Source organism: Felis catus, chromosome F2 (genome assembly GCF_018350175.1).
Source record: "Felis catus isolate Fca126 chromosome F2, F.catus_Fca126_mat1.0, whole genome shotgun sequence".
NCBI classification, from domain to species: Eukaryota; Metazoa; Chordata; class Mammalia; order Carnivora; family Felidae; genus Felis; species Felis catus.
The window spans coordinates 49,065,135-49,092,177 of record NC_058385.1 but is presented as its reverse complement, the minus strand read 5'-3'; the positions used below and the strand labels follow the sequence as shown (position 1 = coordinate 49,092,177).

The following is a 27,043-nucleotide window of genomic DNA, read 5'->3' as shown; positions in this document are numbered from 1 at the left end:
TTGGTTTTTGTTTTATTTGCCTTTTCCCCCCTTTGAACGGTAGAGTTTAATTATGCTTATCTATCTAATCATTTATCACATGGAATATCTTAGAAAGCAACTGTTCTTATTGGTTACTCTGGACAGATTGCAAGAATTTTAGTTATCACAAAGGAAGTAAAATTTAGAAAAGTTACGACTTCCTGATAGTTTAAGATAATTTGGTATATTTTCTTCAGTTAAAGTATAATTTCAGTTTTTAAATTAGACAGTTTAGTACCCTTGTTTAACTGCCTCATGGATGTGTAATATTTCAAAGAGAGAAGCAAAGTAGGACTCATGTCTTTATAACTCATACTTTGACACCTTATTTACTGATAGCTCTCATCCGAAAAAAAAATCTCATTTTGAATACCTAGCTGCTAGCACAGACCTGAATTACCATGGGACCTAATAAATGTTTGATGAATAACGGAGTATTGAGGAAACTCAGCAAATGGAAAACTTAACATATACAAAATTGTCACTTTCTGTAAAGAATGTAAAATTTATTTTATAGTTCTTTAATTTTTGAGATGCGTAGCTACTTTGAATGGATTTGAGGAGGGCTGTGGGAAAGTCAGGGTGGATATGCGTGCACATGCAGAGATTATTGAGGTGTTGGATTCCTGGTCCTTTTCCCCTGATCATCAGCCCATCTGGGTCATACCATACCCTTCTCCTAAATGTTTATATCTGCTGTCAGAGTCTGCTTCCCAGGACTTTCATTGTTTCTCTACTCCAGGCTGTATTGGTTAAGAGCCAGGATGTCTCTGCTGTCCTCAACACCTCAAAAGGAAAGCATTTCACATTTCCAGCTCCCTTTTAATCTACTTCCCACTAACTGAGGAACTTTTTCTGACCACCAAAACTATGGCTACGCTTTAACCCTAAGACTGTGCCTCAGAGACTTGATCTCACTGTTGTAGGTACAGCCCCTGGGCAACCCCATTGTTTATATTACTGGACTGTCATTAATCTGGATTGTCACAAGTGGCAAAGTACCTGTATGCTGAGTAATCTTATTTAAATTTGGTTTTAGGAGCCATGACCCTCTGCATTACAAACCCATTATGGGTAACAAAAACTCGCCTTATGTTACAGTACAATGGTGTTGTTAACTCCTCACAACGACAATATAAAGGAATGTTTGATACACTTCTGAAAATATATAAGTATGAAGGTGTACGAGGATTGTATAAGGTAATGACTTATCAATATATTTTGGATAACCGAACACTGTAACTTCCCTTGGCTCTATTGTCTGAGTTCTGAAAAACCTGTAGTCAGTCCCGAAAAGGGACCAGACTCAGGCAAGAAGCAGTTGAATGAAAACTGAAATTCTGGTTTATATAATATGAAAATTGTACTTTCATCTGTTTATCCTCCTTACCGTAAGGTATATCATCATGACCCTGGTGGGTGCGAGAAGGCCTGTCTAAAATTTGGACAGTAACCATTCACTAAGTCACACATCACAGTCACTCATTCTTTACTACCCTCCCTAGAAACTGTGGTCCCTTGGGAACTTGCTTGGTGCTTAGTTGTTGTGTGTGTGTGTGTGTGTGTGTGTGTGTGTGTGTGTGTGTGTGTTTATTGTTCCCTGATGAAGTCTTGGGGTGATGGGGGGGGTGGTTCATGGGGTCCGGAGCTGATGGCCAAGAAAGAATTCTTCAAGAAGTCTTTGGTGCAAAAAGGTGATTTTATTAAAGTGTGGCGACAGGACCCATGGGCAGGAAGAGCTGCATTGGGGTTGTGGGGGGTGACCATTTTATGGAGTTCAGGGAGATAAAGTCAAGAGGGAGTTTCCAAAGAGACTTTCACATGTTGAAGACTTGTCTAGCTAAGGTTATATTTCCCTCCAGCAAGGCATTAACATTAAGACAGTAGGGATTCTTGGACTTTAGGCCTTTGATGGGATTGCCTTTTTCTGGTAAACTGGTGGAGATTCTTACCAGTTTAACCATTTGTTGTTTGTCCTTTCTAGTTTTGGGGAAGCCTGGAGCGTCCAAAGAATATCACACATGTCCCACCTGGAACGGGGGATGGGGGGACGGGTACTAACTTGTACTTTGCCCTCAGCTTGCCTCATACTCCTTCATCATTCCCTTTAGGGATTTATTCCTGGGCTGTTTGGAACATCACATGGTGCCCTTCAATTTATGGCATATGAATTGTTGAAGTTGAAATACAACCAGCATATCAATAGATTACCAGAAGCCCAGTTGGTAAGATGGTTCTTTAAAAAAAAGGATATCATTGGGGCATCTGGGTGGCTCAGTCGGTTAATCATCTGACTTCAGTTCAGATCGTGATCTCATGGTTTGTGAGTTTGAGCCCCACATCAGGCTCTGTGCTGACAGCTCAGAGCCCGGAATCTGCTTTGGATTCTGTGTCTCTGTCTCTCTCTGCCCTTCCCTCGCTAATGCTCTCTCTCTCTCAAAAATGAAAAACGTTAAAAAAAATTTAAAAAAAAAAGATATCGTTTACTTTTGTAGGCATTTAATAGATGCAATTTTATCACGTTTACTTTGGTAATGTTGCTATGATGATGACTACCACTAATTTAATTTACAGTTAAATATTTTATGGGCAAATGACACACAAATATTAATAATAAAACCCCTTATTTGCACAGAGCTTGTGTTGAGGGGGAAACCATATTTTTCACTTAAAGATCCATTTACATGTTTTCCTATATAATTTTTATTTCTGTATTTTTAAAGAAATCCTGTTTTAAGGAAAAACGAATGTTTTGTGTTGTCATTTTAGAGCACAGTAGAATATATATCTGTTGCAGCACTATCGAAAATATTTGCCGTGGCGGCAACATACCCATATCAAGTTGTGAGAGCTCGTCTTCAGGATCAACACATGTTTTACAAGGGCGTGTTGGATGTAATCACAAAGACATGGAGGTGAGAGCATGCGGTATATCAGAATGGCTCTTAGGAGGTACCTTGCATATCTCAGAATCTCTTGTTGCTGTTAGTTTTATAGTAAAGGCCAGCGTGCTGTGATGAAAACACGGCTGGTGGCCCCTGCTTTTCCATTTCCCATTTACTACATATAGAAAGACAGACTTAATCTCTCTGAGGCTTGATTTCTTCGTTTGTAAATTTAGAATATCTAGGCTGACAGGGTTGCTGTAAAAATCAAATGAGATCTGTGCGACAAATTAATAAAATTTAGTGGTTATAAAATACTTGAATGGCATTGAATGAATATAGGAAGTCCTAAAAAAACGTAGTTTAATGCAATTAAGCTGCTACTTGCACAATAACTTGCAAATACTTGTCTCTGTGTATTAAGGAAGTTCTTGTTCTTCAGCATGTAGATAAATGTTTATAGGTGGATATCCCCATGTTTCTCTTTAAAAGGCCAGAGCAGAATATTTAGAATGTTTAAATTTAGTTCACTGAATATTTATCAAGAACCCAAGTGACAAGTTCCTACTCTAGGCATTAAGGAAATAAAGTTTTATTTTGTGGGTGCTATATTTAGTGTTGTCTGCCATTTATATAAGCTGTAAGATTGTTAATGCCTATATTAGATCAGTTAATACTCTTGCATGTTTATACATTTAGAGACATTTGAAAGATTATCATTAAAGCACTCCTCAGTTTTGAAGTGTCCCTACCCTCTCTTCCTGAGTCAGTCCACGGAAGGAATGTAAAATGGCTCATAAACTACCTTGCTTCAGGATGTTGAAAACATGGACTACAGTCACAGGGAGGTTTGACTGCTGGTTCCATGCCATATGTCAATTAAGCGTTTGTGTCTTCAGGCCAGCTATGTAGGAAATTAAGCATTTATCTATGTTTCCTTTTAAAGGAAAGAAGGCATCGGTGGATTTTACAAAGGAATTGCCCCCAATTTGATTAGAGTGACCCCAGCCTGCTGTATTACTTTTGTGGTATATGAAAATGTCTCACATTTTCTACTTGACCTCAGAGAGGAAAAAAAAGTAAGCTAGAAGAAGATCATCTCAATTCATCTGCTTAACGCAGCAGTTGCTCCTTTGTGTTTGAGGTATAAACCTCAGAAGAATGCTGCACAGCAACATGGTTCATAATGGAAATTGGTGTATAATCATTAGAAATCAAAGAACTGCTAAGACTTTGCAGTGTTGTTTTGCTCTTTGCCTTCCCCATATGTTTGGGACTTGGCTACCTCTGCCAGAAATGGCTCCCATCAACATGACAGTAAAACTGACGTCAAGTGGAGAATTTCACAGATTTCTCTATTTTAGTGTTCAAGTAGAAGCCGATCACAGCATTTGCTAAATGGATTAGATGAATGTGCTTCTTTTTGTGAACTCATTTGCCTGGATCGGCTTTAAAATCAATCTGTGTGCAATAGCAAGAAAATGGCTTCTGAAAAGAATTGTCGTTGTTTCAAGAGTAAATTAAACTTTAAGGATTTGCTGGAAAAATTGTTGCTTAAACCCAGACCATTTTTGAATTGAGAAATTTTGGTGAGGGGGAAAAAAAACACCACCACCGTAAATGTGCGTTAGTTTAAATTCAGTTGGAATGTGCTAACTAGGGAAATTTGAGACGTATATACTTCTCTTCATTTGAAAAATATATTTGTTGTCATTCTGTCATTAATTTTTTCCCTGGGGGCTCTTCCATAGTTTAAAATGTAATTGTGGATCCAGTTATTATATTTTTTGACGTTGGTACTTGGTGTTTCTTAAACTTAACAAAATCTGAACTCAGATGCAGCTGTGTCTGCCCTTATTTAGAATATTTGGCTATAAGTCACTAATTGGCTATAAATCACTAATAGATCACCTCACACACATACTGGAATGATTGGGATCTGTATGTTGAGAAACTGTGTGGAAATGGGAAACTTTAACTTCTTATTTCAACTATGAGATGTATGGGTCCAGATCCCAAATAAACAATTAGTCTAGATTAGTTGCTCATGTTCAGGTTTAAATACAGATTACACTAATGGCCATTATTGATTTAACTTTTATGAGTCATTATAAATATCTATAAAAGCCTGTCCCCAAAGGATGCCAGAATAATATTTTTATTTATCATAAACTTCTGTGAATGCTGTTGCACTTCCATCTAGTTGTAAATAAAATATTGTGGTTTTCAAAGCCATATTTAAATGGTTCTTTGAAGATAGGTCTATTTTTTATATTTTGAAAATGGCATTGTTCTAAAAATGTGGAACAGTAAGTAATTGTATTTACTATAATCTCTTGTAACATGCACAGAAATACTTTATAAATTAAATGTGATGTATTTTTTCATCCTTCTGGGTTTACTACCATAATTCATCTGAATTCCTGACGTTAGTCCCTATACAAAATACTGGCTGCAGTTGCTGTTTGGAATTTTAGAGGTAGTGCCATTATTCGAATGCTTCTTGTTTACCCCCAAATTAATAAAACATAATTTCTGTCTTCTAAGAGCATATAAGTTTGCAGAATAAATAAATAAGTGTTAAATAACTCCAACCCTAGATGAACGGGCAAGAAGATTTCTACAAGGCCCTCTAAGGGTTCTGAGAAAAGAGAACTCATTCAACAACAAATCGTAACTGAGTTCTTGCTCTGTGCCAGGTATGTTACCAAGCACTGAAGACACAGCAGGGAATAACCCAGACAACATTCCTGCCCTCAGGGAATTTTCATTTTAGTGTGAGTGACAGAAAACAAATATATGCATAGTACAGTTTCAGTTATTAAATGCTATAAATAGAACTAAAACAGTTGGGAGTAGTGTTGCTATCTTAGGATGGTTAGAGTAAGGAAAGATCTCTTTTGAAGGGGTAGTGTTTGAAACATTTTGAAAGAAGTGAGGAAAGCAAACCACTATGGGACAGAGGAAACACAGTCTTCTAGGCAGAGAAAATAGGAAATACAAAGGCCCTGAGGCAGGAATTAATTTGGCTAGAGGGAAGGAGTGAGGTTAGGGTGGCCCATACTGTGTGGTGGAAAAGAAATGCAGGATTGGCTTCAAATTTCAGCTTTCCCCTTTGCTGTTTGGCCTCAGGCCAATAGTTCACCTCTCTGTCTCAAGTTTTCTCATATGTAAAATGGTGATTTGATTTGTTACTTTGTGGATAAGGAGGATATGAGGATGCTTGGGCTAGTGATTTATTGAGGGAGTGCTCTTAAGAGACTCTAGAAGATGAGGAAGAAGTTTATCATCACCCTGACCGTATGGGACAATGCACTATGTGTTGGACCACAGAGGTTGTCCTGCCCTGAGGTGAGAGCCTGGGCTATTATGTTCTTACATGAGGCAGAAGAGGGAAGGCTAGGTCCCTTTCCTCAGTCGAGAGCAATCCTCCAAAATAAGGTGAAGGGGAGGGGACAGCTGTTAACAGCTGGGATATGGGTGCACCAACCCTGTAAAAGGAATTTGGTGGGTCAACAGCATCTACAAATGAGGCTATTAAAAGTATGTAGCTCATAGGATTATTGATCAGATTAAATGGATTAATCCATGTAAAGTGTTTAGCAGTGACTGTGCCAAAAAACATTAGCATAGGCCAGATCTTCTAGCCCATGGTCAGGGGTTTAGATTGTGGGGAGATCATTCTAGTGACTGTATGAAGAAACAATTAGGAAGGGCGCCTGGGTGGCTCAGTCAGTTGAGCGTCCGACTTCAGCTCAGGTCATGATCTCACAGCTCATGGGTTCGAGCCCCGCGTCAGGCTCTGTGCTGACAGCTCAGATCCTGCTTCAGATTCTGTCTCTCTCTCTCTCTCTCTCTCTCTCTCTCTCTCAAAAATAAACATTAAAAAAAATTTTTTTAAAGAAACGATTAGGAGACAGACAAGAAACAGGGTTACTAACTAACTAGTTAGGAAGCTTTCACAAATACCTAGTCAAGACCTGGTGGGTAGCGTGGACCTGGTTGATGGGAGTTGGAGGTAGTTTATAGCTTGGGGGTGGGGGAGACTAGAGCAGGCTTCATGGAAGGGCAAACTTGAAGCTTGGCCTTGAAGGTAGAGATTTCAAAGGGAACCACGAGGGAAAAAAGAAAGCATAGGTGACCTCTCTTGAGCAGTGTGTTGTCAATGTGGTAATAAAAGGAAGAAATGGAAGAGACAGCTGAAAGATTGGGACCAGAACATGAGAACTTTCGGAGTCTTGCTAAATGTGTTTGGGTTTTATGTGATGGATAAAAGAGAAGTGAGTCTCAGAACAGAGAGACCCGGCTACATCTTAGGGGTGACAGAAGAAGACCAATCAGATAGGAGGAGCAAACTCTGAGGGAAGGGGTTATCAACGGCATAAATATTCTAGTAGGTTGAAGATTAGTGTCACTGATAACTTTCAGCAGATTCAAATTGTAGAGGCTGAAGACAGATTGCAAGCAGCTAATCAGGGTGGGGCAAATTGCAAGTATCCATTTCACTCTAGGCTCGCTCTTGGATTTCAGCAGATAAAGGAAAGGTAGAGAACTTTAGCTTGAAAGAAAGTGCTGGGAGTCTAGGAAGGGGTGCAGGTGGGGGGAGGTTGGCCAAGGGAAAGCCAGAACATGATTGTAAGAATGCTTGAAGATTAAGATACGGGCCAAAACAAAACTTGTCGGAGCTCTGCATCAGAGAACGAACATATGGTAGAATGTGAACCCAAGATTGTGTTGGGTGCCATGCCTTGTGAAAAGGTTATATTATGTTTCCTTATGTGCTTTTGTAATATGGCAATTTTAGAAAGTCATGTTTTTTAAACACCATACTAGAAAAAGGGTACCGACTAAAAAATATGTTCGAGTTCATGAGGCACCAGAGCAAGGTTTGTCTTTTGAATGTGGACACATTACCGAATGTAAAATCCTCCAGGTAGAGTGTAATTACCCCTTCAATAGCAAGGCCTCTTTGGTGATTATAAAATTGCTTACAGAAATAAAATACCGTGAAATGATTTATTTAACCTTTGTCTTTTGTAAAAATGTGTTATTTAACATGCAGAAAATATGTGAGGTTTTGGGTTACTTTGGGTTGAGTCTTGCATTTCTTTTCAAATGAGTGAATAAGAAACAGACTGTGAAAATACCTGTCATGAATACCTCTTATTGGCTGCTTGGCATCTGTTTTTCTTCCTTCTGAGACTAGTAGCTGGAATTTCTTGTCAGAACCTCCCCACTCCCTCCGTTCTCACCTTTGAGATTTAGACGGAATTGGCCTCACCTGCCCCAGAAGATGGCCCTGATTAGCAAAGCCAATCTGAATGTGCAATCTCTGTTCATAATGAATGTTTGGAATTGACACAATTACCTAAACTGGTCCAGTCAGAGTCACTCTTAAAAGCTATTTTTTTTTTTCTGTGTAGAGTGACAAAGATTCTCTCTCTGCTGTTTCACAAATTAGGATTTGTGTAATTCACAGCCTTCCTCAAAGCCAATTTAAGATCATGAGTTGGGGAAAGGAAGTTTGTCCAAAATGGAGTCAACACCGAAGAGAGGACAATAAAAATTGAAAGAAAAGAAACTAGGTCTTAAGTCATGTTACAGGAGATTCTAGATCAGTTCCGACCCCTAGCTACATGTACCTCTATAGTTTCCCATTGGGTGAACCAATACATTTCCTTTATTTTTTAAGCCACTCTCAGGTCTGTTACTCACTGCAACTGAAAACTTCCCTGATGACACAGAATCTGTGATCCAGTCCCTGAAGTCTATAGGTCATTTGCCCATCAGCTATCATGATGTTGAAATCTTGTTTCTATGGAAATTGATGTCACCTTTAGGAAAAAGCACTTTGTGATCCTTCCATATGTTGTATAGGTTCTTGAAAATGTTTATACCTTTAGTAGAAAACATTGTTACTTAATATTTATAAAAAAAGTATTCAACTCACTGTGAAAAGCATAAAAGAGGAAGACTGACCGGGAGACTTAGATAAAATCTGCTTACGGTAGAAGGCCCAACTGTACAAAAGATGGATGATTTGAAAGTTGTCCCCAGTATATTTTCTGACATCAGGTATTACAAGATTTTGTGTTTACATTGAGTTTCACTATATGTTAATTGTGATGTTAGGCTTGTTCTATTCAAGGCTAGAAAATAATAAAACTAATTCACACTCGGCATGTCAAAAAAGCAACAAGATGCTTTTGTTAAAGTGATTCACATTAACCTTTTTCCCACCCAGGTTTTAAACTAATTCATAAATATACAAGGTAAGCGGAGCATGAAATATTATCCTTAGTAGTAGTAAGGCTGAAATTAGAGAATGAGACTTCTGTGTCTGTGGGAAAGAGGCCTCCCTTAAACCAAGCCTCAGAGCCATATAGATATACCTGTCCAACCACAGACAGCACTGAACCGAGGCCCTCTTACAGCCTGTCCTTGGACAACACAGCAAGGAGAAATGGGGCTGAAGTCATGCTCTCTCTGAGCAGCTTGTCCCCCAAGAGGAGAGAGAGAAAGCACCACTCATGCTCCCTTCCTTGTCCCCAACTCCAGCCAGGTAAGTCACACCTGTCAAGTCTAAGTCCAACCCGGAGACAGAACAGACAGCAAATTTAACCAGGAGAAGATTAAGTAAATGCATTATGGGAATTCTAAACAGTACCCGAAGGCTGAGAGTAGCCAAGGAGGGACAAGCTTGGAAGAGGGTCCCCTCTGACATTCAGACTTCTTGAAGAAGGTGCGCTTGCAAAGCACTGGATGGTGAGAAACTCTGCTGGGTTTCCTGGGCCTGAGCTGGTTTAGAATTACCTGACAAACAGGAAATGATCCCCGAGGACACAAGCAAGCCAAGGCTAGTGAGCAGGTTGTCAAGGGAGTTGGGACATTTTTGCACGTGCAAAACCAGGGCAGACTTTGTTCACATTGGAAAGGCTACAGGAACAACTCTGTAGGGGCAAGCAAGCCAAGACTTACGGATGGGCGCACCGGGGAGTCGGGCGCTGCCACAGCAGAAGCCAGGACTATGTGGTGACCCTCTCAACTGCAGCAAGATAATTAGGCCTCTTGGGCTGGGGCTGCAAGGTAAAGGACTGCATTCTGGATATGCAACTGGAGCAAGGCACCACCAGATAGGCACACACCCTACTGACACGAGCAAGAAAATGCAAATGGCAGCACTCTGATACCAGAAAGACCAGCTTCTTTCTTCCGTGATGTTCCTCCAGTATGCTCTACTTAACGGGGTCATTCTTTTTTTTTTTTTTCTTTTTCTTTTTTGAGAGTGCAAGCAGGGGAGAGGGAGAGAGAAAGAGAGAGAGAGAGAGGGAGGGAGGGAGAGAGATTCCCAACCTGGCTCCACACTCCGCGCAGAGCCCAACATAGGACTCGATCCCACAACCCTGGGATCACAACCTGAGCTGAAATGAAGGGTTGGATGTTCAACTGACTGAGCACCCAGGTGCCCCATTGATAGGCTCATTCTAAAGGAGAAAGAGAGTCCAGTTCATTGTCACAGAGTAGGTACTGAAGAATGAATTTAGAGCTCCGAAGCAATAAATGGATAAGTAGCTTAATTGACCCTTTTGAGTATTTGGCTTCCATTTGCACCCTTTTACACACAATCTAATTCCTGCCCAACAACAAAGCAACTAACTTAGCCTAGCATGATAGAGCTATCCTGATAGGTGAAGTGCTTGCTCTTCCCCCAAATGAGAAAACACAAAGCACAACAGTCAGTGAAGCCATTGCTGGATATATTAATTCCTCCTCAAATTCAGTCATGGTCCCACTGAAGATTTTCTTAACTGAAGATTACATTGTAAAGTTGACCTCCACCAACTTTTATATAAAATAAAAATGGGAAGGAGAGAAAGGGAGAAAAGGATTAGCCCATATAAATAAACATGCATAGGACAAAAAGAAAATATCCAAAGCTACCACAGTCTTGGTTTCTGTCATTGTTCACAAGGTCATAGTTGAGATCTATAGCTTCTGCCTTTAACTACCCATTCCACATTTTCCTTGACCACAGCCAGAGCTCACAGCTCTGGGTTCTTTACCTGGTGAAGTAGATCCAAATCCTCCTTCCCAAAAGGTCTGGGTCCTCAATCACTCTGACTTTTTTGGTTCCTGTAGCTTTCCATTAATCTTGGGCATGGAGGAGAACCTGGGAAAGTCTCCTGCGTTCCAAACATAGTCCTTGCTTCCACCAAAGCAGCAATTTCCCTTGGTAATTGGGAGCCATCAGTAAAGTCAATAGATTAACCTGTTTTTCGCCTGTTGGTTCAGTGGTCTAAAGAGTGCAAAATGGTCAGGTGGCAGTCTGTGTCTACGTAGGCTTCTAACACGGACTCCATGATCCCTGCCCCCTGAGGTAAACAACCTATTTCTGCTTATGTATCTTTGGGACCTGTAAATATATCTGGATATAAACTCCCATGACTATGTTATATGGCAAAAGGAATTTTGTAAGTGTAATTAGGGTCTGTAATCAGTTAGCTGTAATCCAAAAGGAGATTATCCTGGGTGGGTCCAACCTACCTAATAGGCAACCCTTAAAAGCAGAAGCACTCTCTTGCTGGTCTGGAAGAAAAACAGCCATGTTGTAAGAGGAGGGGCCACATATCCAGCACCTGGGAGGGACCTTTAGGAGATGAAAGGAGTCCTCAGCTGACAGCAAGAAAACAAGGTTTTCTTAACAACACAACTGCAGGGAATCAGATTCTGCTAACAATCACATAGCTGAGAAGAGGATCCTGAGCCTCAGATGAGATGACTGAGCCAACACTTTCATTTCAACCTCGTGACACTGTGAGCAGAGGACTCAACTAATCTGTACCTCGACCCTTGACCCACAGAAACCATGAGACAGATAAATTTGTGTTGTTTCAATCTACTACATGAGTTGTGCAGCCAACAGAAAACTAGTACAGTCTCATCTTCCAATTCAGTGGAACTATTGTTGTGTCCCGGCTGGAATTCCCCGCAGGGAGAATAAGATCTCCAAACCGGCAGAGTTCAACATTGTCAGCAAGGGAAGCAAAAAATCTGCAAATGAGTTATTAGGTATAATAGTGAGAGAAGCCATTCTCATTTCGACTGCTTGCATTCTGGCTACAGGAGAGAGAACAGCACGTAATTTCTGGCCCAAGCATGTACTGCAACTTGTAAGACAGAACCCCATCCTTTTAGGATATTGTCTGCCAACTGGTACCATGATGAGTCCTCAGTCAGCCATTTCACCTTTCATTTAGACTAGCCTGATAGTCTAATGTATGAGCTGTGGTAATGCCAGTTAATTCCATGGGGTGAGCCCGATTGTTGCACTTCTCTGTTGTAAAATGCGGTTTCTGGATCTGAAGCAGTGCTGGGTAGAATGTCATGAGAGTGGTTAAGGCATTCTGTGAGTCCATGAATGGTATCATGGGCACAGAGAGCAATCTATATCCTGAATATATGTCTATTTCCATGAGAATGAATCTCTCCCCTCCAGGGTAGAAGAGGTCCACTAAGTGGCTGACTTGTCCCCTCAGGGAATGGTGCCAGTGTTACATACTCAATGCTAGTCTCTACTCAGCAGTAACACTAGCCAGTCCAGCATTTTTTTTTTTTTTTTTTTTTTTTTTTTAGAAAGAGAGAGGGAGAGAGAGTGCTCAAGTGCGTGAGAGTGTGGGGAAGGGGCAGAGAGAGAGGGAAAGAGAATCCTTAACAGGCTCCTCGAGAAACATGGAGCCCAACATGGAGGCTGGCGAGGGGTCCGATCCCACGACCTTGAGATCACGACCTGAGCCGAAATCAGGAGTCAGACGCTCAACCGACTAAACCACCCAGGTACTCCATCAGACTAGCCTTTAAGATTCTGTGTTGTTGGACATAGCCTCCATCTTTGCCACCATGGCTTCTTTGTTCGTGGGTCCATTGAACCAGCACTGGAGTGGCTGGGGAAAGAAGCTGGCATCGACAGTGTGTTATTTTGTCTGTCTCAGTATTAAGAGCCTCCTCTGCAATGGACATCCTTTGATAAGCATTCACACGGGACATAAATATCTTCACAATCTTTGCCAATTCAAAGACGTCTGAACTAATGTTCTTGTCCCCACCCAAAATGTCCTTAATCCCTGTCCCATTTCTCAAAATTTTTACCCATCTTGGTTAACTTCTGTCTTCAACATTATTTTATCGAGATTCCTTCTCACCCTCTTTTCCTTTCCGGATTATTCTGAAGCAAATTCCAGACATCATATCACTTTACCTTAAATATTCCAGTATTATTATCTTTAAAAGATAAGCACTATTTAAAAATAACCACAATATGGGGCACCTGGTGGGCTCAGTCAGTGGAGCATGGGACTCTTGATCTCAGCGTTGTGAGTTCGAGCCCCACCTTGGGCATAGAAATTACTTAAAAATAAAAGAAAGAAAGAATTTAAAGGGGCGCCTGGGTGGCTTAATCGGTTGGGTGTCCTATCTCAGCTCAGGTTCGTGAGTTCAAGACCCACATTAGGTTCTCTGCTGTCAGTGCAGAGCCTGCTTCAGATCTTCTGTTCTGCCCCCCTCTCTGCCCCTCCACCACTCATGCTCTTTCTCTCAAAAATGAATAAACATTTTTTTAAAAAGTCAAAAAATAGCCACAATACCTTTATCACACCTAAAAAATATGTAATTATTTGATATCAAATATCCAGTTAGTGTTCAAATGTCTTCAACTACCTCAAGCACCAAATAAAGTAAAAACATCGAAATGGATTGAGATGACAATAAATCTCTTTTAATACATGTTTTTTCTTTCTCTTTTCTTGCAGCTTATTTGTTGAAGAAACCAAGTTGTCTTTCAAGTTTCCCATAGTCTAGATTTGCTATGATTCTGTCATGTCAATTAGCATGTTCTTCTATCCCTTGTATTTCCTAAAATCTAACGGCTATATCTGGAGACTAAATCAATCCAAGTTTGATTGTTTCTTGACAAAACTACTTCTTGAGTGGTGTTACGTATTTTCATTAAGAGATACATAGTCTAGTGCCTCACTTTTTGGAATGTCATCAGTCATTGATGATCGTTGCCAGATCTCTTAATACATGAGGGGTTGAAAATTTGATATTCTAATTCTATCACTCTTCATTTGTTACCTATGCCAATACACCCTATACAATACTATAAAACACACACACACTTCTATAAGGGGAAATGTCCCTTCATCAACAGTTTGGTTACCCAGAAATACAGTTCATATAGAGAAAGCAGAATAAATGCTTGGTTTTTTCCTATTTACCAATTTTCACAGTGACAAGTTGGTTTCCTGGCATCCTCCAAGTTGACCAATGAATTTTATGTTCATCTCATTATGAACTCCTGCATTAAAACACATTTGATGTGTTGCAAACTATTGCCTTTTTTTTTATTTAAAAAAAAAACCTTTTTTTAATGTTTATTTATTTTTGAGAGAGGGAGAGACAGAGTGCAAGCTGGGGAGGGGCAGAGACAGAGAGGGAGACACAGAATCCGAAGCAGGCTCCAGGCTCCAGGTTGTCCGTACAGACCCCAACGCGGGGCTCGAGCTCATGAACCATGAGATCATGACCTGAGCCGAAGTCGGACGTTCAATCGACTGAGCCACCCAGGCGCCCCAAACCATTGCCATTATTATCTTTACTGATCCTTAAATTGTATTATCTTTGCCAGTGGGAACCAATTCAAGTTGGCTCTTGGCTCCTTTTCAGTTATCTTTCATAGTTGCCTTGTTTTCCACTATGCCAAGATGTTCCAAACTCATACTGCACATTTCCTGCCCCAGAGCTGAAATCACCCATTTCTTCAAGTAGCCTTAGTTCCTTTTAGTAGGAAATGGAATGTGTTAATAGACTGGTCATCATTTCTAGGTCATTGTTTGCAGGCCAAAAACTAGGAGACTTTGTTATTGTTTTTTGTTTGTTTTGTTTTTTTGGTTTTTGTTTTTAAGAGAGACAGAGAGAGCACTTGCGTGCACACATAGGCGAGGGAGGGGCAGAAAATCTTAAGCAGGCTCCATGCTCAGTGTGGAGCCCAACTCAGGGCTCGATCTCACAACCATGAGATCATGACCTGAGCCCAAATCAAAAGTCGAGTGGTTAACCAACTGAGCCGTCCAGGTGCCCCTGTTGTTATTGTTTTATAGCCTTATTTAAGATAAAGTACTTTAGTGAACCAGGATTCACTTAATTTTATCAGTCTGATACCTGTACTTCCGTCATCATGAATTCTTTCTGATGACCTCAGCCACAGGTAATACAACATCCTTTGAATTATGCCAACCCCTTCAACAACTTTTATGACAATCAACATATTGATCTTTGATTTAATGTTAATTGTGTATATATTTTATCCTCCCTATCAATTGGAAGTAAGCAGTTGGGAGGGCAGAATTCACATCTTTTTATTCTTTGTTAGAGATAAAATTCCTAAAGTGCTTGTTAATGTATTTCCTGACACACAAATACCCCCCCCTTTCCTTTATATGCCTCAAAATATGAAGCAGTACATGTACTAAAATTTAATATATATATATGATTACTAATTGAACCCAACTTTTCAGATATAAAGTACGAAGGACTCTAACTTTAGTAGCAATTAGGTTAAAGATATTAAAATAGTCTGAAACAAGTTTTATTTCACAGATATAAAACAGTTCTGAACATTTACAACTTATACAAAAACTGGTAGCCTTATGTTTTAAAAGGTGCTATCCTAAGACAACAGGAAAAGTTCAAGACCGCGATGACGTCCCAAATTACGGGTTCAGGGAATGGGGAATACGAAGAAAGTATTCTAATCAACTACGAAATCCTGAAACCAGTTTTGAATGAAGGAAAATGAATAATACTGGATTTTCAAACAGTGTGAAATCACACTTTGGTCTGTAAACACATTTAGCTTTGTTTTTTATTCAGATGTATACATTAAACATTATATAAAACGCCACTAAAATGAACCCTTCAAAGGTTTAATAAAAAAGAGGTAGGGAATGAAAATTAAAGAATCTATTTTGGTAGTTCTTCAATAATAATGCGAGACACTGAATTCCATCCAGTAGAGGCATCTCCTTTCGGGTAATCCGAACAAGTCCCAACCCAGATAGCAACATCCACTAGTCCGGCACCAATTCCTTCACAAAGTCCTTCCACTGCAGAACAGAGATGAAAGGTACATCTTTCTTTAGAACGAAAAGCAAAAATCTTCATCTAAATTTTATTGCTTTAGCAAGCTGGATAACGTATCTATTCAATGTACGATGAATTAAAAATTCTAACACTTAATCAGGACTTCATGAAGATGAGTTCTCTTTTTCTTACCAAGTAAATATTTTTAAGAGATGTATTCCTATCCATTCGATGATATAAGCTTAACAGATAGTTTTCTTACAGGTTTTGACCATAAAAGCAGAGTCTGTTTAGTTCCTGAAAGTTACTGTTTAGGTGACTGAAAACAAAAAAAGGAATTTATTTGACTAAACAAAGGAAGCCTACACTTTTGAAAGCCAAGAGTTTTATTTGATATGCAGGTCTTTTTTAAAGGAAGTCTTTTCCAACACTTACCTATACACTTGATGGCATTCACGGAGAAGAAAGGACTTTTAAAACATTAAAAGAAATTCTAGCATAATAATTATACCAGTCCTCCAATCTGGGAATCCCATTTTTCATAGAATTTCCTCACGGCGAAAAAACAAGCAGCCTTGTTTTTCCTCTGTGTTCTTCTGCTTTATAAATATACAAATTTTCTCAGGGTCTCTGGACTTTCACATGCTAATATACAACTTGCATTCCATCTTACCATGGTTCTTCTATATTTAAAAAAAAAAAAAATCCCCAAGGTCATTTTAACAGACAAAAAGATATGTGTCTGTGTAAGGAGGAAAAGGCACCAAAGGTTGCCAGATTCTTTAAGAAAATGGGTCCCGATATATGAGTAGCGGAGGGATGCCATCATGCGACTGGTCAGATTTCCCATTTGGTAGGTTAGTACAATCCAACTGAGCCTCAGTAGTGTAGATCTGAAGCTATGTCCTTCTTTTGGCGGACACATCAGTGAATCTAAGGTAAGTCCCTCAGAATCCAGGCCCCTTTCAAAGCGGGGAGAACTAAGCAGTGTGGCCACAATTCCATTTAACCTAGGGCCACACTTGGTGAAAATGCCCAGAAACAATACTCGTGTTCTCCCAAGTTCTGCAGATCCACGGCCTAGAAGCTTGCTCACCTCACACTGCATGATGTAATAAGACAAGTTGGGGTCTAGCATCAGTCTTGCATGAGGAGTCAAAGGGTCATTTCATGGTCTTTAACATATAACAAAATGTTTTTTGAATGCATGAATATTTTTGCAATGATAATATACTATTGCAATTTATTAAGCATCTAAAATATGTTGGAATTGGGAGTTCTAGACCTATTTTCCTCCTAGACCCAGGTAACAAAGTAGCATTCAAATGTTTTCAAACTCCCATGGATATATCCAAGACTTTCAGTCAACCTCAATGTGCTAAGTATGTCTCCTTTCTCTCAAGAAAGAGTAACAGTGTGAGAGGGAAAGTGACTTTATTATAGGGGTAACCTTCCATAACCTTAACACAGAAACTGTTATGAGTAACAAATTACTTCTGACATTCCACCCAATGGATCACACCAAATGAGTTTCCACAACATGGTTGGGAAATGCTATATTAAATAATTTATAAGGCATATGCACGTATAGGTCACAGTTCATGGGCCTGAGGGCCCATATCATAGCAAGATATTAGCTCAAACACCTTAAAGGTAATACAATAGAAAGTAAGTTACTCACTCCAACGACTATTTAACACATATCACTTCCTAATCAAATTTTAATTTTATATCCAGATTTTTCTTATTTTAGAGACTGCTTCTCAAGATGCAAAACATATCATCCTTTCCAGCACATGTATCTAAGGACTTAGTGATGAAGCTTTTTAACCGGACCAAAGAGCGGGTTGGGGAGACAAGAGGGCAGGCAAGGAGCTGGTTTCTGCTTTCCTGGACACTGACTCTACTGTCCTGGGTAACACATTTTATTTCCCTGGACCCTCTCTATGTGCAAAAAGAGGGGATTAAAATATCTTCTTTATATCTGAAAGATATGGCGGGGATTTGAGGAAGAATGTGGAAGGGATGCCCTTAATTTCTTAGGAATAAGAAATGTTAGATACTGGTTTCTGGGTTCAGTATCTGACTTGAATCCCCAAAGCATGCTGAAATATAATTTCCTCTGGTTTACAGTGGAGGGATCTCTTCTCTTCCCTCTACCATTTTTAAGTGCAAGATTAGGAGAAATCCTTGCAAGAAATCAGGGAAATGAAGCTGGTGATATATACATCTTGTGATTCTCCCAGCATGGGCGGTCATGCTGTGCGATCTCACTGCAACTCAAGAAACCAAATATCGATAGTGGTACGTCTGGGTGATAGCTTTAATCGGCAGCCCCCCAGTTCTATTTCTTGGTATCGTCCAAATTTTCGTGAATGAGCCTTAAGACAGAACAAACCAACCAAGTTTTTTCCCTTACAGTTTAAGCAAACACTGGTTGAAATGAATGTCATTCTTTCACAGAAACAGAGAATGCAATGTGGCCATGTTCTCTTTTGCAAGTTCAGCAGACCGTATCCATCCTTTTAAAGGACAAGGCAGAGAAGTAATCTCCTTATCAGTCTATGCTAGTGGATCTCATGAGCATTAAAATAACTGGAAGAGATTCTACAATCCATTCCCTCAGCAGCCTCCATACCCGTTAAGTCAGACCCCCTGGAGGGGTGGTACTCAGGTACAGGGATTTTTTTAAAGTGCCCCAGTTGAGCCGAATACGTAGCCATGGTTGAAAACCACTGCTCTATGGCATTAGAGACTGTTTTGCCATTTCATCTAACTCAGTAATTTTCATCCTTGGGGATCTTTTAAAAAATACAGTCTGATCCACAGAGATTCTGACTCAGTTGGTCAGAGGTGGCACCCAGGCATCTGCATGTTTTTTTTTTTTTTTTTAAAGATCCATTTCAGGGAATTCTGAAATGCAACCAGGATGAAGAATCATGTGCTGAAAACCTGCTATACGTCTCCTTCTCAGAGGCTAGTGAGCCAACATACCAGCGGATTCAAAACCAGTTTTGGTCTCTAAAGACGTAAGGCACATCACGCAGTCACTATTCTACATACCAGAAGAAGTGCGATGAATATTAATTGTTGAATTGAGTTCAGGGCTTCCTTGGTCCAAATAAATTATGGCTTCAATGGGAAGAGGTCCTGAACATTCAGCTCCGTTGAACGTGAAATACCAACGCTGACAGCACGCACTTCGGCATTTTAACCGAAGTGAGCCGCTGAACAAAACTCGTAAAGCACTGTTGGAGCGCATCTTTGTAAATGTACACTCCTGTCACAAACACAGAAATAAGGCTTTATTAGCGTTTTCAACTTTCATTAAAATTATGCTTTCAGGGGTGCCTGGGTGGCTCAGTCGGTTAAGCGTCTCCCTTCGGCTCAGGTCACGATCTCACAGTTCGTGAGTTCGAGTCCCATGTCGGGCTCTGTGCTGACGGCTCAGAGCCTGGAGCCTGTTTTGGATTCTGTGTCTCCCTCTCTCTCTGCCCCTCCCCTGCAGAGGGGGAGAGAGAGGATCCCAAGCAGGCTCTGCATTGCCAGCACAGAGCCCCATGTGGGGCTCAAACCCACACAACCGTGACATCATGACCTGAGCCGAAACCAAGAGTTGGACGCTTAACTGACTGAGCCACCCAGGTGCCCCTCAAATTACATTTTAAAAAGCTTAACTTTGGGGCGCCTGGGTGGCGCAGTTGGTTAAGCGTCCGACTTCAGCCAGGTCACGATCTCGCAGTCCGTGAGTTCGAGCCCCACGTCGGGCTCTGGGCTGATGGCTCAGAGCCTGGAGCCTGTTTCCGATTCTGTGTCTCCCTCTCTCTCTGCCCCTCCCCTGTTCCATGCTCTGTCTTTCTCTGTCCCAAAAATAAATAAATGTTGAAAAAAAAAATTTTTTAATAAAATAAAATAAAAATAAAAAGCTTAACTTTTACAGAAGGAGAGAGGTTCTCTGCAAGGTAGATAAAAGTCTGATATGAGGTACTCTCAGAAAATCAAATTACAGCATTCTTAAAATTATTGACGTCATTGAAGGTATCTTTTGGTTTTACTCAAAACAGCTAGTCTTCCGTATTTTAAACCAAACCAATCTATATGTTGACTTTTTTTTTCCATTCCAAAAAATATCTCCTGAGCCCTTTATGCTGGATGTTACAGTTACAGCAGTAAATGAAACAGAATCTCTGCCCTCGTGGAATTTATATTCTAGACCAGCTCTGTCCATATTCTTTGCAAAATTTGTCTCTCCACTGGCTCACGGTCTACTATCTTTCACTTGCAGAAAACTCCCAAACCCATTCTGACTGCTCGTAAGAAACTTAAAAACGTATTAAATATGTAGAGTCCACACGGATAGCTGTAGAACTCAGCAACTTTTGATGAACTGTAAGTAACCAGTGCATCCCCATCAGATGTGTAAAGAAGCAGGCGGCATTTTAACCAAATGCTTTCTAAGAAGTCACATACGAAAGTGCAAGTGGCCACAGTCACCAAAACTATGGAAGCTGTCTGGAACTTCGAGTATGCACAAATCAAATCAAGACAGTCTCGAACGGTTTGCAATCCAGCAGACGTGAAAAGGCTGAGGCGAGGAGCATCTCAGAGTGTTCCGAAAGTAAAATCTCTTCTATTTGCATTGGCTGATGGTAGGAGTGGTTACTATCAAGGAATAATATATTGTACATACAGAACCAGGTACGGCACTGGGCAACAAAAGAAGAAAGAGGCTTAGAAATAGCACCAAGCTTCTTCAGCTCTGGGCCATCCCGATCGTCTTGCCAGTTGCTTTTGAAGCAAACACTAATTAAAGTGACTAGAATCGTGAATCAAAATGCTTTGCCACTCAGGCTCTTTTGAGTACTTTTCCCCCACCTCACCGTTACAGACAATTTTTTTTTTAATTTAAGTTCATTTGTTTGTTTGTTTATGTATGTATGTATGTATTTATTTGTTTATTGAGAGAGCGAGCAGAGGAGAGGCAGAAAGACAGGGAGAGAGAAGCCCAAACAGGCTCCACGCTGTCAGTGCAGAGCCCAAGCTCACAAACTGTGAGATCATGACCTGAGCTGAAATCAAGAGTCAGATGCTTAGCTGACTGAGCGACACCAGGAGCCTCACAAATTAAAAAAAAAAAATTTTGTTAATGTTTATTTATTTTTGAGAGAGGGAGACAGTGCAAGCTGGGGAGGAGCAGAGAGAAAGGGAAACACAGAATCTGAAGCAGGCTGTCAACACAGAGCTCGACGCAGGACTCGAACTCATGAACTGTGAGTTCATGGCCTGAACCAGTCTGACGCTTAACCGACTGAGCCACCCAGGTGCCCTCACAGACAAACTTTAAATGCTCACTGTAGTATATCTCTGGTCCATTCCACCTCCCGTAAGCTTAGCAATTTTAAGCCACACCTGCTACCCAGAATAAGGACAAATACCAATAGACTTCCCACTTCGAGATAATTCCTATCACAGGGTAGTTTCTTGGAAATTTTTTCCCACTCTTTCGTGGCCTGGAGCCACAGCAGAATTTCTTACACTAATTTAAATTTAAATTCACTTTAGGACAAGACTGGAAGGTTGCTTACCATCCAACAGAGACACTCACACTCTCCCTTTTTAGTTTGCATTTAAAAAGGGGAGAGTAGAAGGGGGGTGGGAGGGAGGGGAGGGTGGGTGATGGGTATTGAGGAGGGCACCTTTTGGGATGAGCACTGGGTATTGTATGGAAACCAATTTGACAATAAATTTCATATATTGAAAAAATAAATAAATAAAAAATAAAAATAAAAAGGGGAGAGTAAGTTATGTTAGATATTATCCGGGCTAAAAAACATGGTGATTTATTTGTCTTAGAAATACCTTTATAAAATCAACTTTGAAATGTTAGCTTTTTTTTTTTTTCATTAATCCTAACTTAAAAGATACAGGGTCCCTACTCCTTAATTTTGTAAAAAGCCTTCTAGTAAAAATAAAATAAAATCTCATCCAAAATTCACACTCAACTATGAAAACTCTTAAGTTTTGCTTCAACTTTAAAATAATTCAGACTTCACTTACCGCGATTTTGCCAAGATCAATGCCGTAATTCAGTGAACTCCACGAGCACTGCTTGTAGTTAGGTGTCCAGGACTCCTCAAAGCTTTCCCTCAGGCATTCTCCCTTTTCTCCTTTGAATCCATCCCGACCGGGGATCCCAGGGGTCCCAGGAATGCCATTGGCCCCAGGGCTTCCGTCTCGCCCAGGCACCCCTGCAGGTCCTTGTAAGCACATTCCATTATACTAGAGCAGAAAAAGGAAATAGGGACAGACTCTCACCGCTTACGATTCCAAGACTCATTCTGATTAGAATTGCATTTATTTTTGAGCACCTGGAGCGCAGAATCTCTTCATACTACTGGTTCATGTTCTAAATGAGTTATTATAGAGAACTGATTTTAAAGTGATTTCTAAAATGTTAAGATTTCTTTCCTGTTCTTTTCATTGCACAGACTGTAGGCACGCATGCACACACACAAGTCAAAGATGACACAATGTTTTCATTTGCCTGCTTTTTTCTACTGCCTATTAAAAGTATACACGATTTTTAAATAGCTGTATTTCAGCGTGAACATAATTGGATACACTGCCATTTTCTTCTGACCCTATATGCTGTAAAGGGACTTGGATTTCAGAATGATACTTTAAAAAATTTTTATGCAACCATTGCATTATTTGGGGATACTTAGGCTGTTCCTATTTTGTCTGTCATTAATATTATTGTAATGGAAATCTTCATACATAGAGCTTTCTTCAATTTTTGAATTATCTCCCTAAGATATATTCCTAGTGATAAAATTATTTAAAGAGCTTAGTTAATAATTATCTTAAACGGGTGAAACCTTTGAAATGGATCGCACATCTCCTGCTTCTATTTTTATGTGAAGGGAGTGTCACTAGGGTAACACATCTGGCCTCCAACCTCACTCCTTCTTAGGAGTGAATGACATGGTTACAGGTGACCGCTGGTTTTCATGAGGGTGGCAGGAATCCATCCAACCTCTTAAGCGCTATGATTATTTCTCGGTGTCAGGTAGAAGTTAAGAGCATGAGTTCTTGCACCAGATTCTCTGGATTTTAATCCTGGCTCAACCACATATTAGCTCTGTGAGATAAGGCAACTGACTCAACATTTCAGTGCCCGTTTCCTTACCTGTAAAATGAAGAAAATAGTAAAGATTCTTACCTGGTAGGGTTCGTATGAGATTGAAGTGAGATAATATATAAAATGTGCTTAGAGCAGTGCGGGGCACAGTAAGCAGTGGATGTCAGCCGGAAGGATTCTTATTATTCCCCCAACACCATATGAGGTAGTGATACTGGGCAAGTATGTCTACTCCCTCGGGTGGACCTTGCCAGGGTCTAGAGCTGGGAAAGGTAACATTAGCAAACCTGCCAGCCAGCACACATAAGCCACTCATACCAATGTAGCTGGATAAGCGGTAAGGGTGATATTTTATCTCCGTCTAATTCCCATGTCTATCCCTGAGTTGGTCCACTTATTAGGGCCCTCCAAACCCCAAATGCGATCCACTTAAATTTTTACTTTAACATTCCCCTATGTGTGTAAATTATACTGTCATTCTATATAAAGATCCTGTCCAGTGAGAACAACAACAACAACAACAACAAAACCCAAGATTCCTTACAGATTAAAATAACTTCAAAGCTTATCTTTCAATTTCGCCATCTGGGATTAGATTTCATATTATAAATTATTTCATATTATAAAATCCAGTAATGACATTACCTAGGAAGGATCCTCATGTATATAATGTTTCCCAATCAATTTCTTTTCCCATCACCAGCTTTATATTTGTTTTTTTACAATTTATTTGAGAGAGAGAGAGAGAGAGAGAGAGAGAGAGTGCATGAGAGCAGGGGAGAAGGGCAGAGGGGTAGAGAGAGAGGAGAGAGAGAATCTTAAGCAGGCTCCATGCTGATGGGGGGGAGGGGAGGCTGGATTCCATGACCTTGGGATTATGACCTGAGGCAAAATCAAAAGTCAGATCCTCAAATGACAGAGCCACTCAGGGGCCCCTCATCTTTGTTTTAATTTTTTTTTTTTTTTTTTTTTTTTTAGCGTTTATTTCTGAGACAGAGAGAGACAGAGCATGAGTGGGAGAGGAACAGAGAGAGAGGGAGACACAGAATCCAAAGCAGGCTCCAGGCTCTGAGCTGTCAGCACAGAGTCCAAAGCACAGCTAGAACCCACGGACCGCAAGATCATGACCTGAGCCAAAGTCGGATGCCCAACCGACTGAGCCACCCAGGTGCCCTATGTTTTCATAAATGATTTATGTCATGACTTTGGCCACTGCCATTTTCCTGATGTAAGAAAAAAAAGCACTATTTATTTATTGCCAAGGAAATAGTAAGAAAAGTATTTAATAAAATTTCAAAAGTATTTGAAGACATGCTAAAATACAAAGTATTCTAAAACAGGGGTCCCTGGATGGCTCAGTTGATTAAGCATCCAACTCTTGATTTTGGCTCAGGTCATGATCTTACTGTGGTAAGATCAAACCCCAAGTTGGACACCATACTGAGTGAGCTTGCTTAAGATTCTCTCTCTCTGCTCATCTTCCACTCGTGTGCTCTCTCTCTCTCTGAAAAAAATAAAAAATAAAGAAATAATCTGCATTTCAGTGACCACATAATTATATTGAATTTGGTTCCACAGGTATTACATCTGTCTTCTCACTTTAAAATGCTAACCCTTGGGGCGCCTGGGTGGCTCTGTTGGTTAAGTGACCAACTTTAGCTCAGGTCATGATCTCTCAGTTGGTGGGTTCAAGCCCAGCACGGGGCTCTGTGCTTACAGCTCAGAGCCTGGAGCCTGCAGCCCGCTTCTGATTCTGTGTCTCCCTCTCTCTCTCTGCCTCTCCCGCACTCACACTCTGTCTCTCTCTCTCACTTTCTCTCAAAAATAAATTTTTAAAAGTTAAAAAAATAAAATAAAATGAAATGCTATCCCAGCACATGCTTAGTACTAGGCAGGGGTTCTAGAAATGTCGGTAGAAAGAGCCCCTATTTCTCTCCATGGCCACCAGGGGGCAGAGCTTGCTGGAAGCTTGAAAGGAACGCTTTGACAGATTCTGTACAAAGAAGTTGCTTTATAGAATCTGTTGAAACCTTCTTAATGACCACATGAACATTTTTTTCTCCAGCAAAACCAAATCCAATCTACAGGATGCACCTGAGCTTGGCTGCACAATAAGCTTTTCCAAGCAGGGCGAGATTTGTGGGAAACCGCAGGTACTGAAAATCCATGGAGGAAAAGAAAAAATTGCTAGCTTTATGGAGAAAAGGGGTATTTTGTGTATCATAATTGCAAATTCATAAATGCAAACTGCAGATGAGCCACAACCATTTGGTACAGTTTTAAACAACTTAGACACTTAAAATAGAACTGTAGCCCTGAACACATTGTCTGCTTTGTGGAACAAAATTACATAGCACATCACCAAAAAGTGCAGTGTGCAATGGCAGGAATTTTTTTCCAGAGCCTTTGAATCTGGCATAGAACTAGCTGCCAGGGAGTTTGGTTTATTAGCTCAGCTTATAATGGCAACTTAACAAATTCAAAACGGTTTTATCAAAACAATGCCCCCACTTTATGCCCTGCAATGCCTGTAAACCGTATTTGTCTGCAAATAAGATTGGCTTAAGGACTTAAGTTTATTATGTGCCAAGGAATATGGTAGCTTGTGAAAGGACAGCTCTAGACACAGGGCTAGGTTTGTTGATTTTCGGAGGGAAAGAGCTTTAAGCAAACAGACCTTCCCATAGATTAGCCCTTCAGAAAGCACTTGGGCTATTTGCTGTCCTGGAAACTGTCTTCTCCCTTAGCTCCACTGTGATGCTCCAGCTTGGTGGCCACAGGCTGGGGACTGAGGGTATCTGGAAGAACTGACTACCTGTCTGTCTAAACAGAACAATGAAATGGGTCCTTGGAGGGTTAGTGCAGGGTCCCTTCATTTTCCCCTTCTGGCCTTAATCCCTGTGAACCATTCCGGTCCTGAGCTGTGGTCGTCCAGCAAAGTAAATTGCAGCCCATACTTCCTAGGAAGATGACCCACATGACTCATAGTATTCAAGTTACAAAGAGTTGGATGGATGCTTTGTAAGGGTTGTTATTCTCTCCTGCAGGCAGACGTGGCCACCAGCCCCAACACAGGACACGTCACAGGGCTCTGGGCCAGGCCCACCCAAGGGATCAGCGAGTCTAGGGTCTCCCAGGCAGCTCCCAGGCCCACCTTCCAACCTACCTAAGCTCCTCCTTCTGCTCTCACTGCCGCCCTAACCCTCTCCATCTTCCTGGGGTGTGGAGGGCCCTCAGAGGCCAGAAATTATTGGGCGTCTCCCTGTATTTTGGGGCGTCCCACCCGACCCACGTCGCATCTCCGCTCCACGATGGCCCTGCCATTTGGGTCTCCCATGCGAGTTCCACGACCTCACCGCACGCCTAGCGCAGGTCCTACCTTACACGTGGACGCAGACAAAGCGGGACACCCAGTCGCACGCACGACCCACCTACACAGCTGTACAGACCACCCCGCCCCCAACAGCTGGACGCACGTCCTCCCGGTGCGGCCCGCGGCTCTGTCCCCGCCGCCGCACTCACCAGGTCCACCACCTCCCTCTGCCGGAGCAGCGCCTTTTGCTTCCCCTTGGGGGTCTCGGAGGCGCTCGACGGCGTCCGCAGCTGCAGCAGCAACAGCAGCAGGAGGCCGAGGAGCCGCTGCGGGGAGGCCGCGGCGGGGCCGTGGGGGTGCATGGCGCGCGGCGGCCCGGAGAGGCGCGGAGCAGGAGGAGGAGGAGGAGGTGGAGAAGGAGGAGGAGACGCGGATCCGGGACCTGATCAGAGTCTGGCCCCGCCGTGCTCCCAGGCCGCCGCAGGCTGCATCAATGCCCCTTTCACCCGCGCGCCTCCCTCCGACTCCCTCTCCCTCCCGCCCCTC

The 27,043-nt window shown here is 41.3% G+C and overlaps 2 protein-coding genes across 5 annotated transcripts in view; one reads left to right on the top strand and one right to left on the bottom strand.

Moving 5' to 3' along the window:
* The window catches only part of SLC25A32 (solute carrier family 25 member 32), a 27,609-nt gene extending 7,150 nt beyond the window's left edge, over nucleotides 1-20,459 (top strand). The window contains exons 4-7 of one of the 4 annotated variants that reach the window (XM_045049539.1): nucleotides 1,061-1,221; nucleotides 2,133-2,246; nucleotides 2,791-2,936; nucleotides 20,329-20,459. In XM_045049539.1, the coding sequence (XP_044905474.1) occupies nucleotides 1,061-1,221; nucleotides 2,133-2,246; nucleotides 2,791-2,936; nucleotides 20,329-20,350 (443 nt within the window). In that variant the 3' untranslated portion in view covers nucleotides 20,351-20,459. The other 3 variants (XM_019822981.2, XM_004000034.6, XM_019822983.3) reach the window with 3 other exon arrangements.
* Nucleotides 15,534-27,043, bottom strand: CTHRC1 (collagen triple helix repeat containing 1). Its single transcript, XM_004000033.6, has 4 exons — nucleotides 26,707-27,043; nucleotides 22,101-22,322; nucleotides 19,107-19,323; nucleotides 15,534-16,066 (listed from the first exon to the last, which is right to left on the bottom strand). The coding sequence occupies exons 1-4, from the start codon at nucleotides 26,857-26,859 to the stop codon at nucleotides 15,924-15,926; spliced, it is 735 nt and encodes a 244-aa protein (XP_004000082.2). The 5' UTR covers nucleotides 26,860-27,043; the 3' UTR covers nucleotides 15,534-15,923.

What these genes read in the sequence shown, in the direction of transcription:
- CTHRC1 (XM_004000033.6), bottom strand. Translation starts at nt 26,859, where the DNA reads ATGCACCCCCACGGCCCCGCCGCGGCCTCCCCGCAGCGGCTCCTCGGC. An exon ending in AGAGGGAGGTGGTGGACCTG is followed by an intron (nt 22,323 to 26,706) that starts GTGAGTGCGGCG and finishes TTTCTGCTCTAG; the next exon opens with TATAATGGAATGTGCTTACA. An exon ending in TTGATCTTGGCAAAATCGCG is followed by an intron (nt 19,324 to 22,100) that starts GTAAGTGAAGTC and finishes TGTTTGTGACAG; the next exon opens with GAGTGTACATTTACAAAGAT.